Genomic DNA, 13259 nt, shown 5'->3' with positions numbered 1-13259 from the left:
CCTGTCATAAATATAAAGGGAAGGGTGACCACCTTTCTGTATACAGTGCTATGGGATCCCTCCTGGCCACAGGCACAAAATCTACTTACCTGTAAAGGGTTAGGAAGCTCAAGTAACCTGGCTGGCACCTGAGCAAAAGGACCAATAAGGGGACAAGATACTTTCAAATCTGGGGGGCGGGGGAGGTTTGGTCTGTCTGTTCTGTGTGCTTGCCAGAGTCGTATCAAGGAAGAAAGCAGTCCAACTCCTATAGTTAGTAAGTATTTAGCAAGGAAATGTGTTAGTTTACTTTTATTTTGGCTTGTGTTTTCCTTTGTGTAAGAGGGAGGTTTATGCCTGGTTTTTTAACTTTAAGGTTTTGCCTAGAGGGGAGATCCTCTGTATTCTGGAGTCTTTTGTCATTCTTTAAAGTACTTACCATCCCAATTTTTACAGAGGTAATTCTTTTACCTTTTCTTTAATTAAAATTCTTCTTTTAAGAACCTGATTGATTTTTCATTGTTTTAAGGGTTTGGGTCTGTGTTCACCTGTACCAACTGGTGAGGATATTATTCTCAAGCCTCCCCAGGAAAGAGGGTGTAGGGGCTTCGGGGTTTATTCTCAAGCCTGCCCAGAAAATGGGGTGTAGGAGGAATATTTGGGGAAGGTAGGGCTCCAAGTGGCCCTTCCTAAATGTTTGTTTAAGTCACTTGGTGGTGGCAGCTTTACTTAATCCAAGGTATAAGACAGAAATTGTGCTTGGGGAGTTTTTAACCTAAGCTGGTAGAAATAATTTTAGGAGGTCTTCCTGTGGATCCCCACATCTGTACCCTAAAGTTCAGAGTAGGGAGGGAACCCTGACAATACCTAACTGCTTTATACTTTGTATGTAGCTAACCAAAATATTCTACATTTCTTATGGAATTCCATCCAAATAAAATACATTTCTAACAGGAAAGGCAGAGGAGACAGTAGAATACAGCCCCTGCCCTCTGTGCCCCCCCCCCCCCAAGTGATCCATCTCAAATTTAAACTTGTCCAAAATTATATGAACTATGTACACTGCCTACTCTAATTACATGACAACCAACAGACCACCCACCTTCTCTCAAGGACTGGCGGGGTGTGTGTGTGTGGGGTTCTTATGTTTGATTATGTTATATTTAGAATTTTATCAAGGAAAAACAGTTGCTCTTGTGTATGCTTGGCTTGCTGTGTTATTTAAATTAGCATGTATATGCAAAATCTAGTAAAAATGTAGATAACAGAAACATGGTTCAGTAAGAACTAGATTTTGCCCTTATATGCTTGTGACTCACCCCTCCCCGCATCCACTTTAGTAGATTTATTTATTTATTTAATAGGATTTGCACTCATCCAGGGGCAGATCTGCCCTTTAATAACAAAGAAAAAAATAAACTTCTAACATTACTTAATGAGAACAAATGAAAGCCTTACCCAGCGGCTATGAAAGCCCCAAGAATGATGGTAAATATGCTGACTATAATACCCAGTGAATATCGTTTCCTGTAACAAAAATTAGACAAGTTCACATGTAGAATATTAGAAGAGAAACTAACTGGCTTCCAGTCCATTAAAAAGGCTTCAAAAACAATTAGTATTTGGAAAATAACTATCAGAAGGACAAATCTTGGTAACCCTAAGCAGGCAAAGTTCTTTCTGACATGAAGGAGAGTTCTGCCTGTAAGGCCTTGAGGATTTGACCCTGTGAAAATATAAAACCAGTACGTAATAAAATCTGCAGTTTGACAGGATTCTTATTAATGTTTTAGTTTGCTAATCTTGTCATAATTTAAGTATAGTCTTTCTTGAGATATTGTTATTGTAACAAAATGCTAATGCTCTAATACTTTGGGTTCTGTAAACACAGCTCGATAAACAGGGTCACAAATTGTCAATGCTGCTAGATAATTTCCAAAGTAAAGCTGCTAGATAATTTCCAAAGTAAAGCCAAGAAAAATATGTTTCAATGCTGGTGACAATGGGACAAATTCTGCCTCAGGTACACTGATGCAACCGCAGTCTTCAATGGGGTGGCATTTGTGTAACTGACAGTATGATTTGGTCTATTGATTCTGGGGCTGGTTATTACAACTCTAATTTCTTTCACACCAAACAACTGATTTATTTTTAATTAATCTGACCAAAGGATGCTGTTTACACATATTGGTAGATGCCCACTTTGCCTTATTGAGCAAGTACATTTTAAGGCCCAACACAGCAAGCTGCTCTGCATGAGCAGCCTCCTGCATAGCTCCACTAACTTCAACAGGGCTCCATGTGGGCACAAGGCTCTGCCTGTTTGGAGCAGTTTGCAGGATTGGTGTCTAAAAAGAGCAGACCTTAGCCAAGCAAACCAGAATTTGGACCAAACCCTGCTTATCTTACTCAGGCGAAGTGAAGTCACTAGACTCATTCATATGAATTAAAGTGAGCAGATTTTGTCCTAGATCCACAAAAATGTATTTTTTTTTCCTTTTCACAAGCTAATTCTAACTAGTTTCTATACTTTTTTGTGAGTTTCTCTAATCAGTGAAAATCAGCCATGCAACATCCTGACTGAATACCACAAATCCTCCACTTGGTAATGACATAAAATAAAAGGTATTTTGCAAATGAAACAAACAAACAAACAAAAATCACCCAAGTATGATGATTTCCAGCAGTAATGTAAGTGGAATGGTAAACTTCCTGAGCACTGTAAACATCGGCAAACTGTCCAAAAAAAGGAAAAAAGAAAAAAGAAAAAAAAATGATCCAAGCACTGTGTCAAATGCCAAGCATTTTTATTCGTTTAGTTCTTACCTAAATTCACTAAACAGAAGATGAACTAAATAGACTAGCCTTAAGAAGTTAGCAAAACGAATTCTCAGCCAGTTACCACACATAAAAATGTCAGTCTGACACCAGAGTCAGATTAGATAACAATCACTGCAAATAAAGAGTCCTGCTAATTTTTCAAAACAAACAAAACCCCACTACCTGTTACAAAGCTCCTCAGAGTTCAAAAAGAGGAAAAGGAATAGAAATCATTATTTTCAAATTCTATCTAATGCAGCCCCTATGAATTGATGTTTTCTGTAGAAATGCTGGTTATAATAAATAATGAAGACCTTGATTATAAAGTTTAAAGATGATCAGTGAATGTGGTTCTATAAATGAATAAAAGAAATATAATTCAAGAGATTGTGCTTAACATCAAACAGGGTTTGTATTTAAAACATGAAACATAACTAAAAAGATGGAACATACTAGAATTATGTAAGTCAGTAGTAACCCCGTCTATTAAAATAAATTGTTGCATTTGAATAACAGATTGTTAGGATACACAGAATGATGCATTATGGGGTCTTTGCAGCTGATGTTTTAGAAATTAGACACCTCAGACACCTGGACCAATTAATCCCTTTTACAAGGTAATGACTAGTGATCATGTTAAAAAATTATACAAATCCTAGTTTCAGGCTTGCAACTCACTGCAATCTTGGATTTATACATCTATATCTTGTTTCAGGACATATTCTTTCAAAAACTGGATGTGAAGTGGAAAATTTCATATGGTGAATTACACATTAACAATTAAAAAATTGCAGTATTCCTTAATGTTATGATATGAAATCATGGCGCAAAATTGTGATGAGTAAATCTAAAAGTGTATTTTTGCAGTGGGAGATGGGTGTCTTGCATTTTAAATTATAATAGACCAATATCTTTGTATTTCAAAATAATTTGTGAACCAAACTACAATACTCACTTCTAGATTTTGTTGAGCTGAAAGCAATTCCAAATTTACATGAGCAAATTAGTTACTAAGGACCATCGTCCTCAGCTCCATAGACTACAGTTTGGGACCCTCGAGTATAACATTATTGGAAATTGCTCCATGGGCACTACTACAGCCTCAGGTGCTACTACAACCATGCTGCCTAGATCCTCTTCCACTGGGAGCTCGGTCTCCCAATTCATATAGCAGATCCTAGGTCATCTCAGGGTACGTCTACGCTACGGGATTATTCTGATTTTACATAAACCGGTTTTGTAAAACAGACTGTATAAAGTCGAGTGCACGCGGCCACACTAAGCACATTAATTCGGCGGTGTGCGTCCATGGTCCGAGACTAGTGTCGATTTCTGGAGCGTTGCACTGTGGGTAGCTATTCTGTAGCTATCCCATAGTTCCCGCAGTCTCCCCCGCCCCTTGGAATTCTGGGTTGAGATCCCAGTGCCTAATGGGGCAAAAATCATTGTTGTGGGTGGTTCTGGGTAAATGTCTTAAGTCATTCCTTCCTCCGGGAAAGCAACGGCAGACAATCATTTCGCGCCCTTTTTCCCTGGATTGCCCTGGCAGATGCCATTAGCACGGCAACCATAGAACCCGTTCAGCTTTTTTTTTTTACACAGAGTTCACTGATGTGTACTGGATGCCGCTGACAGAGGAGATACTGCGCACTACACAGCAGCATTTGTTTGCTCTTTGCATGACCAGCAGAGAATGAGTTATCAGTCGTTCTTTGTACCGTCTACTGCATTGTAAATTGGCAATAAGATGATGGTTATCTGTTGTTCTGTCTGTCTGCCGCTATCATGGGTGCCCCTGGCTGAGGTCGGCGGGGGTGCAAAGATAAAAATGGGAATGACTCCCCGCAGTCAATCCTTCCTTTACATCTGTATCTAAAAATAGAGTCAGTCCCTGCCTAGAATATAGGGCAAGTGTACTAGATGAAACTCAGCGGTCATCAGAGAACCAGAGAGCACAGCCGCTCCATAGATCAGATCCCGCAGAAAATGATGACGCTGCATGGCATTCTAGGTGGTATGTCCTGCAGCAACCCCACCGTTGCTTCCCTCCTCCCCAACCCTTCCTGGGCTACTATGGCCCAGTGTCCCCCCCATTTGTCTGATGAAGTAATAAAGAATGCTAGAGGAATAAGAAACACTGACTGTTACTGAGATAAATGAGGGGAGGCAGCCTCCAGCTGCTATGATAGTCCAGTTAGGACATTAAGCGGTGCGGGGAGAGGAGCCCCAGCATCCCGCTGCTATGATAGTCCAGGCAGTACAGAATCTTTTCTTTACACATGAAAGGGAGGGGCTGATGGAGCTCAGCCCCCAGTTGCTATGATGAGGACTGTTACCAGCCGTTCTGTACCATCTACTGGGGGAATGACGGATCATTCTATTTTTACCCATGGCGCCCCCGGCACAAGCCTCACCTGAGGCCACGCCAGGGGCACTCACGGCTCAATGACCAGGACGGCTATCAATCCTACTGCACTGTATCGTCTGCCACCAGGGAGGGGTGGAGAGAGGATGCTACTGTTTACTGCTGCAGCACCGTGTCTACCAGCAGCATGCAATAGACCATAGGGTGACATATAAAAAAAGTCAAGAAAGATTTTTCCCCCTTTTCTATCACGGAGGGGAGGGTGGTAAATTGACGAGATAGATCCTGAACCACCCCGGACAATGTGTTTGACCTACAGCATTGGGAGCTCAGCCAAGAATGCAAAATTGCTTTTTCGGAGACTGCGGGAACTGTGGGATAGCTGGAGTCCTCCGTACCCCTCCCTCCCTCCAATGAGCGTCCATTTGATTCTTGTGGGCTTTCCGTTATGCATGTCACACAGCACGTGTGCTGTGGACTCTGTATCATAGCCTGGAGATTTTTTCAAATGCTTTGGCATTTCGTCCTCTGTAACGAATCTGATTAGAACAGATTTGTCTCCCCATAGTCAGTGATCAATCATCCAGTATCTCCCGTACAGTCCCATGCTGGAGCTCTTTTGGATCTGGACTGCATCACCACTCATGCTGATCAGAGCTCCACGCTGGACAAACACAGGGAAACGAAATTCCAAAAGTTCGCAGAGCTTTTCCTGTCTACCTGGCCACTGCATCTGAGTCTCAGATTGCTGTCCAGAGCGGTCACAGAGGGAGCACTGTGGCATACCGCCTGGAGGCCAATACGGTCGATTTGCGGCCACACTAACGCTAATCCGATATGGTAATACCGATTTTAGCGCTACTCCTCTCGTTGGGGAGGAGTACAGAAACCGATGTAAAGAGCCCTTTATATCGATATAAAGGGCCTCGTTGTGTGGATGGGTACAGCGTTAAATCAGTTTAACGCTGCTAAAATCAGTTTAAACGCGTAGTGTAGACCAGGCCTCAGTCCTGCCAATAATCCTTACATCTGCAGCCCTGGTGTGAAGGCAACCACCATGGAGTAGGGTTCAGGGCATACAGAAAATGTATGTATGTATGCCTCCTGTACACAGCCTGCCCTTCCTACTACATGTGAATTCCATCCCTCCCCATACCATTCTACATAACTCATGCAAGACTTTTGTATACAAAGGAAAATACATAAAATACATAAAATAATAATAATAATATCCAGCTCTTATATAAGGCTTTTCACCATACATCTCAAAACTATTCTTATGCACGTAAAGGCATTTTTCTTACAGGTTTCACCCCTCTTGTTGGGCTACCCATGGAATGCTGGCTATTCACGTGAAGAGAGGAAAACATTTAACAAACACATTCATCTATGCAGTGAAACTGCGTTCACACTTTCTGTTGGTACAGATCACGCTAATCTCTCCTAAAGGCAGCAGAGAGATTCTAAACTGATCAGTTGCTTTGGTTGACATTTGCAAAGCAGTGCAGGGAATTTAGTCACACATCATCCATTAAAATTAACGTGCAGCTAAGCCCCCGGCACTACTTTGAAAATCTTAACCTTTAACCTTATACTTTGTACCTACAAGAATAAAATTATAAAAACCAAATGGTCTAGCTATGACCTGTGTTTACTGTACCTTAGTTTGCTGGTGCTTGTTAATCCACTTATGTGATTTCCAACATAAAGCAGAGGCAGAGGAAACAACTGCAATAAAGTCAGAGTACAATTCAGATTAGACCTATGCTTTACTATTGAGGAACTTTTGAGTTATTTTAATTGTGTACAATTTCTTCCTTCCTAAAAGAGATTTTTTTTCTTAGGGGGAAAAAAGAACCTCACATCCATTGACTTTATCAAACTAGATCCTCGATTGGTTTTCAATGGCATAGCTCCATTGACTCCAATAGAAAAATACTGAATTACATTAGCTGAGGATCTGGCCCAAAACAGGTTAAAAAAGAAATACTCAGCACTTGACTAGTTTCACTTTTGCAAAATTAATACTTGATTATTAGCCTAGACCAACTGGTTTTTTTTAGATTTAAAACAGAAAGCAGTTGAGCAGGTGGAATAAAAGCATGACTGATCTGTAAGGACACAATAGAGTACACAGAGGAGCATATACTACTATGTATAAAAAAAGATTATTTTAAGTACAGCTATTGAGGCATCTTAGCGAACAATAAGAGATAGCTCAGTGGTTTGAGCATTAGCCTGCTAAACCCAGGATTGTGAGCTCAATCTTTGAGGGGGCCATTTAGGGAACTGGGGTTTAAAAAAAAGATGACAACAAAAGAAAAAAAACTAACTGGGAATTTGCCCTGCCCTGAGCAGGGGGTTAGACCAGAAGACCTCCTGAGGTCCCTTCTAACCCTGATATTCTGTTATACAGACTGCTGAAAAGAAAAATTAAATGTTCAGGGCTAGGTTGGATTGCAGGCCCTTTAGGGCAGCACCTATAAAAATGTGGTCCTGATACCGGAGGGTTGCTAGGCATTCAGTTTTCAGCCCTAGCACCATGCGGCTCCCAGAAGTGGCCAGCAGGTCCTTGTGACCCTAGGCATATGGGCAGCTAAGGAGACTCCAGGTGCTACCCCCTTCCCTAGTGTCAGCTCCGCAGTGCCCATTGGCCAGGAACCACGACCAATGGGAGCTGTGGGGGCAGCATCTGTGTGAGTGTGAGCCTCCCTGGCCGCCCATGTGCCTAGGGGCTGCACGGCAGGTACCTGGGGGCTGCTTCCTCAGAGCCACAGTAAGCACTGCCAGGACTCTGCACTCCAAGCCCTTCCTACACCCCAACCCCTGTCCCAGCTCGGAGTTCCATCCTGCACCCAAACTCCCTCCTGGAGTCTGCATCCTGCACACCCTGCCCCAGCTCTGAGCTCCCTCCTCCACCCCAAACCCCTTATGCCTGGCCGCACCCCCAGCCAGAGTCCTCAAACCCAACTCCACCCCCAGTCCAACCCCCTGCCCCAGCCCGGTGAAAGTGAGTGAGGGTGGAGTGCAGGGCAAGAGCGAGCGGTGGAGGGAGGGGGGATGGAGTGAGCGGAGGCAGGACCTCAGAAAAGGGGCAGGGCATGGGCGCGGCCTTGGGGCAGGAGTGTTCAGTTTTGTGTGATTAGGAAGTTGACAACCCTATGACTCTGACAGGAGCCTTTGGGCCCTACCACAATACAAACAAATAACAACAACAGATTGCATCTAGCCTGAAAAGAGCGCGCAAGGAGCTATGTCTCCCTGACACAGAAAGACCAGGGAGTCTAAAGCCAACAGAGGTAACCAGAGAGGATGGAGAGGAGCCATAGCTCTGGCCTGGCTCTGCATGAGCTGGCAGAGCTGGATCAGTATGGAGGGGGTGAAACATGCCTCAACCATGCCTGGTGTTGCTGTGTGTGTTCCCCAAGAGACAATGAATTCTGTGTTTCTAAAGCTCTCTGTGATAAAAGCATATAGACATGAACATTTTATTTATTTTTTTAAATTATGCCATATTTGCTCTCAAGTGGAAGGGAAGAACAAAGGAGACAGAGGTGGAAAAGAGCGACAGTTTATTTATAGCCTATAAATCTCTTATGTCCCTGCAAACATTTAGTAATAACTCCCTGCTGCAGCATTTTATCCAGAAAGAGAACTTTAGATATGGGGTGAAAATGGAACCGAGTGCAATGGAAAAGAGAATATATTTTCACTTATTGTAATGGTGAAAAACCACAGACAACTGCAGCTTACCTCGCACAATCCCAGAGGGCACTGAAAAATTTGCCGAACAAAAGCCAAATATTGAGAGCTTCTCCTACTGAAATCAGCAGTTTGCAAGCTCATGTCTCAAATTCAAAGTTCAGATTAAATTTAATCTGTAATTTAAAGATTCTCCATCTCAAATGTGGGTCCAATCATGCAAACTGCTGAGCACCCTCAACTCTAGAGGAGTGGAGAGTGCTTGGCATCTAGCTGGAGGCCTTTGTGTTTCATCTTGTGGCCTCTGGCTCCCCTACAGCATGATGGATAAGAGCAACGCTAGACTACTCTGTGCTGGGAATGAGAAGCCACAGTGACATATGAGAACTTGAAAGCAAAAGGGAGTCTAACTGTTCTACATTTAATTACAGCCTAACCACTCTTTACAAAGTAAAAGAATCAACAAATATAAATGCAACTGACGTGTTGAGACTAGGAAAATCCGGTATTACGGCTGGTAAATAACTGCTGAAATGTTGCAACACCGATTGCTCAAGATGTAGTCCCAGAAAACCTCCAAAGCATTAATATTGAAAAATATAAAAGGAATGCCTGGCACCGAGGGTGCGGCATGGAAAGAATGTATGTGGGGAGCAGTATGGATGGGGAACAAGATGGTCTCAAGGATCCAATATGTTTGTGAGATTTGTGCTACTGCTCCTTAGTACCAACCTACACACTGAGACAGGTGTCCCCAGTGATCATAGCTGTTCCTGCAAGACGTCTATACACAGAAGTCCCACTGATTTCAATGGGAATTCCACGTAAATAGGGCTCATGGAATCAGGCTCTTTAGTTGTAAGGTGTGTACATGGTAAAACTTCTTAGGCCCTATAGGAAGGATGGTTCTGTAATTAAGGTACCAGACTGGGACTGACAAGACCAATGGAAGAGCTGGGAATTGAACATAGACTTCCTGTCTGACCTTGGGCAAAGCATTTAGGCCCTGATCATGCAAAAATGACGCACATGGGCAGACCTCTGCACCCATCTAAAGTCCCAGTGACTTCCATGGCATTCTGCAGTGGTGCAACAGTCTGCCTATGTGCATTTCACTGTAGGATCAGTGCCTTACTCATTCTGTGCCTCAGTTCCCAGTATGACAAACTGAGATAATAGATCTTTTCTCCTATCCTTTGGCTAGGGTGACCACACAGCAAATGTGAAAAATCGGGATGGGGGTAGGGGTTAATAGGAGCCTATATAAGAGAAAGTCCCAAAAACCAGCACTATAAGCACTCTTACTATGTGTATGTAATGCATGTAGTACAATGGGTCCTGTTTACACATAATTAATATATAAATAAAAATAATAGTGTTTTCCCACTGCAGAATACTGGAGTCAAACTGTGGGACTGATCTGAGAAGATAATTTTATTGTTAGACATTACCGTCTCAAATGCATCCTCTCTCATGCCAAACACAAACTACATAATCAAACTGCAATTTAATTCTGTCTCTATAAAATGCAAGATTGTTATAATGAAATTAAATTATCTACGTACAACAAATTAATAAAATAAAGATACAAAATCAAAATTTCCTGGAACATCTGGAAAAATCAGAATGTTTGCAATTTTTCCGTTGTACCTTCTGTCCAAAGAAAACATTTTTGAAAAAACCACAGTAAGAAGACTATTTACAAAGGTACAATTTCCTCCCAGTTTCAAAATCCAGACATTTCATACCTTCATAAGGATACTTTTGTCAAAATCAGGGAAGTGAACAATCTTATTTAATTTTGACACATACAGAATAAGTATGGTGGTTGCCATCTAAAAAGAAAAGAAAAGCAAGATACAATGTAAGAGCCACACGTTATTTTAAACTTACATATAAAATAACTGCTTCCCTCTCAGGCTCTGTTCTCCCCACCCATTCCTTCTTTGAGTCATCAACTCTTTTCATTCCCCGTGTAGACAAATGTTTAGATATCTCTTATCAGTTTCAACAAGGATTTCTCCCTTTCTCCTGCTACACCATTGCACTCAGCTTTATTGTCCCCTCGGTTTCTGTAGGCAAAGAACAAATATTATGTTCCCTATTAGCAAACTGCAAGGGAATTCAAGAAAACTGTGAGGGAATGCAGAGACAGTGCCACCACACATATATCCCAGGTCTTCAGTGGATCTCCTGGGATCCATATGGATCTGGGGAACTAGCAGATTTTGAGGGCTGAGCATCTTACTGACTGAATTTTGCAAGAGAAAGTTTGTGGCATTTCCAGTCCTCTACATGGGTTTTCCCACATAAGGGATGAATTGGATCCTAATTTCCTCCAGGTTGTTAAAAAAGATAAACTGTGAGGAAGAGTGATTTCTTCCATAACAGTATTACTGCACCATAAGATGAAAGCACTTAATTTCATTATCAATCTTAACTATAGTATATTAAGCTTTATTGTTGAACATACCTGTCCAATTCCAAGAACCATTGGAGACGGGAATCTGAAAAGAAGAGAGAACTATAAACACAGATACCACAACAACAAAAGTGTGAGGAAGCAATAGGGTTCATATTCTTTTAGGCCAAGCTTAGCAAAAATGGGTGTCTAAATCCATTTTAGATACCTATGTGACTGGCCAAATTTTCAAAGGTGCTGAGCATCCGGCGAGTGTCACTGAAGTCCCAGGTAATCTTGCACTATTTTAGTCAAAGGCAATTCCCTCCCCCTATCCCCCAAAAAGCAATACATCACAGGCTGTATAAATGTTGCAGAAACATACACTGGCTGCTAAAAAAAAAAAAAAAAAAAAAAAAAGAGCCTATTTCTCCACCCTGTGGATTGGCTTCAGCCCAAAGCAAAGATACTTCAGTGGAAAAGATGCAGTTTGAGTAGAATATTTGTAGAATCATAAAGCCCCCTAGGATCTTTTTTTAATCCATAAGGCACTAATTCTCCATGGGTATCTTGATGTTAGGAGATGGGTCTAGCAACAAGTTTCTACAGATGCTTCTTATCCCATAGAAACACAGGCTGGAATCTGTGGGTGCAAACTCTCCATGAATGTAATAGTCACTGCTTCCCAGGAGGCACTTAGCACCTTGCAGGACTGGTCAGTACCAGGGTTGGTGTGCACAGAAACTTTCACCACAATTGCAAAATATATGTATTAGACCCTATTTTGGTGCAAGTCTGCATGTAGCTTAAGAAAGCAAGCATCTGATTTCTTGGCAAGCTTTCTAACTGCAGGTATCCAGTGTCCAGCACTCCATGACAATGTGATTATGAATCATAGAGGTTGTGAAAAACTGTTACAGTACCACTGAACAAGTACTAGGAAGTACCCTTCTCAGCTAAGTGACCTTGGACCAGGACTGTACTGTTATCAGTAGAAACAATCTGAACAGAGCAGGAAGGATGTCATAATTATACTCCAACCATAATATAAAAAGAGGGTCAAGAAGGTCCAAAAGAGATAAAACCATTGGGAAATAGAGATGAGATTCTGGAAATAGAGAATGGAAGAGACAGGATATTTACTGATGGATTTATTACATATTCTGTTCATCACTATATTAGTACATAGTCTGTATTCACCTATACAACAAATGAAAGTTTGTATTATATCAAGATCTGGGAGACACGTAATAGACCATATGTATGTTTCAAACAGTATTAATTTTTAGCAAATGCAGGAGAAATTGTATACCTTCTTTTCCAGCTTCTGATAAAGACTGGAATAAATAAGTTAAAAGAGAGAGATGGGGCTCTGTAAAGACAGCAATACTCTTTAGCTAAGGCTGAGGAATCCCAGAAGTAACATCTGGCCAAGAGGACTGTGACTGAATGTGATTATTGTTTCAAGCCAAAAGATGTAATATCTTTTGTTTATTATTAATTTAATAGAAGTCTATTTTTAGTTTTACAACTGTTTTCCTTTGTATACAGTAACTTCTCAGTTAACCTAGTTATGTTCCTGAAAAATGCGACTTCAAGCGAGACGATGTTAAGTGAATCCAATTTCCTCATAAGAATTAATATAAAGGGGGGCGAGGTTAGGTTCCAGGGAAAAAATTTTCACAGGACAAAAAACTATAATATATATCTATATATATCTATATATATATATATCACACACACCACACACACACACAGAGTACACGTTTTAAACAATTTAATACTGTACACAGCAATGATGATTGTGAAGTTTGGTTGAGGTGGTGAAGTTAGAATGTGAAAGAGGGTGGGATATTTCCCAGGGAATGCCTTACTGCTAAATAATGAACTAGCATTTGGCTGAGCCCTCAAGGGTTACACATTACTGTTAATGTAGTCTCACACTCTACAAGGCAGCACGAATGGAGGGAGGGAAGACACCATCGCAGACAG

The 13259-nt window shown here is 41.4% G+C and overlaps 1 protein-coding gene across 2 annotated transcripts in view; it reads right to left on the bottom strand.

The window, feature by feature from the left end:
* SLC35D2 (solute carrier family 35 member D2) overlaps positions 1 to 13259 on the bottom strand; it is a 35428-nt gene that overhangs the window by 18988 nt on the left and 3181 nt on the right. For both annotated transcript variants that reach the window (XM_075067211.1, XM_032788100.2), the window contains exons 2-6: positions 11340 to 11373; positions 10615 to 10701; positions 6825 to 6892; positions 2644 to 2715; positions 1438 to 1506 (exon numbers count right to left, since the gene is read on the bottom strand). In XM_075067211.1, coding sequence (XP_074923312.1) covers positions 1438 to 1506; positions 2644 to 2715; positions 6825 to 6892; positions 10615 to 10701; positions 11340 to 11373 — 330 coding nt within the window. The remainder of the gene's footprint in view (positions 1 to 1437; positions 1507 to 2643; positions 2716 to 6824; positions 6893 to 10614; positions 10702 to 11339; positions 11374 to 13259) is intronic.

The sequence above is a fragment of the Chelonoidis abingdonii genome, chromosome 6 (assembly GCF_003597395.2).
Source record: "Chelonoidis abingdonii isolate Lonesome George chromosome 6, CheloAbing_2.0, whole genome shotgun sequence".
NCBI classification, from domain to species: domain Eukaryota; kingdom Metazoa; phylum Chordata; order Testudines; family Testudinidae; genus Chelonoidis; species Chelonoidis abingdonii.
This window is presented reverse-complemented; position numbering and strand designations above follow the sequence as displayed.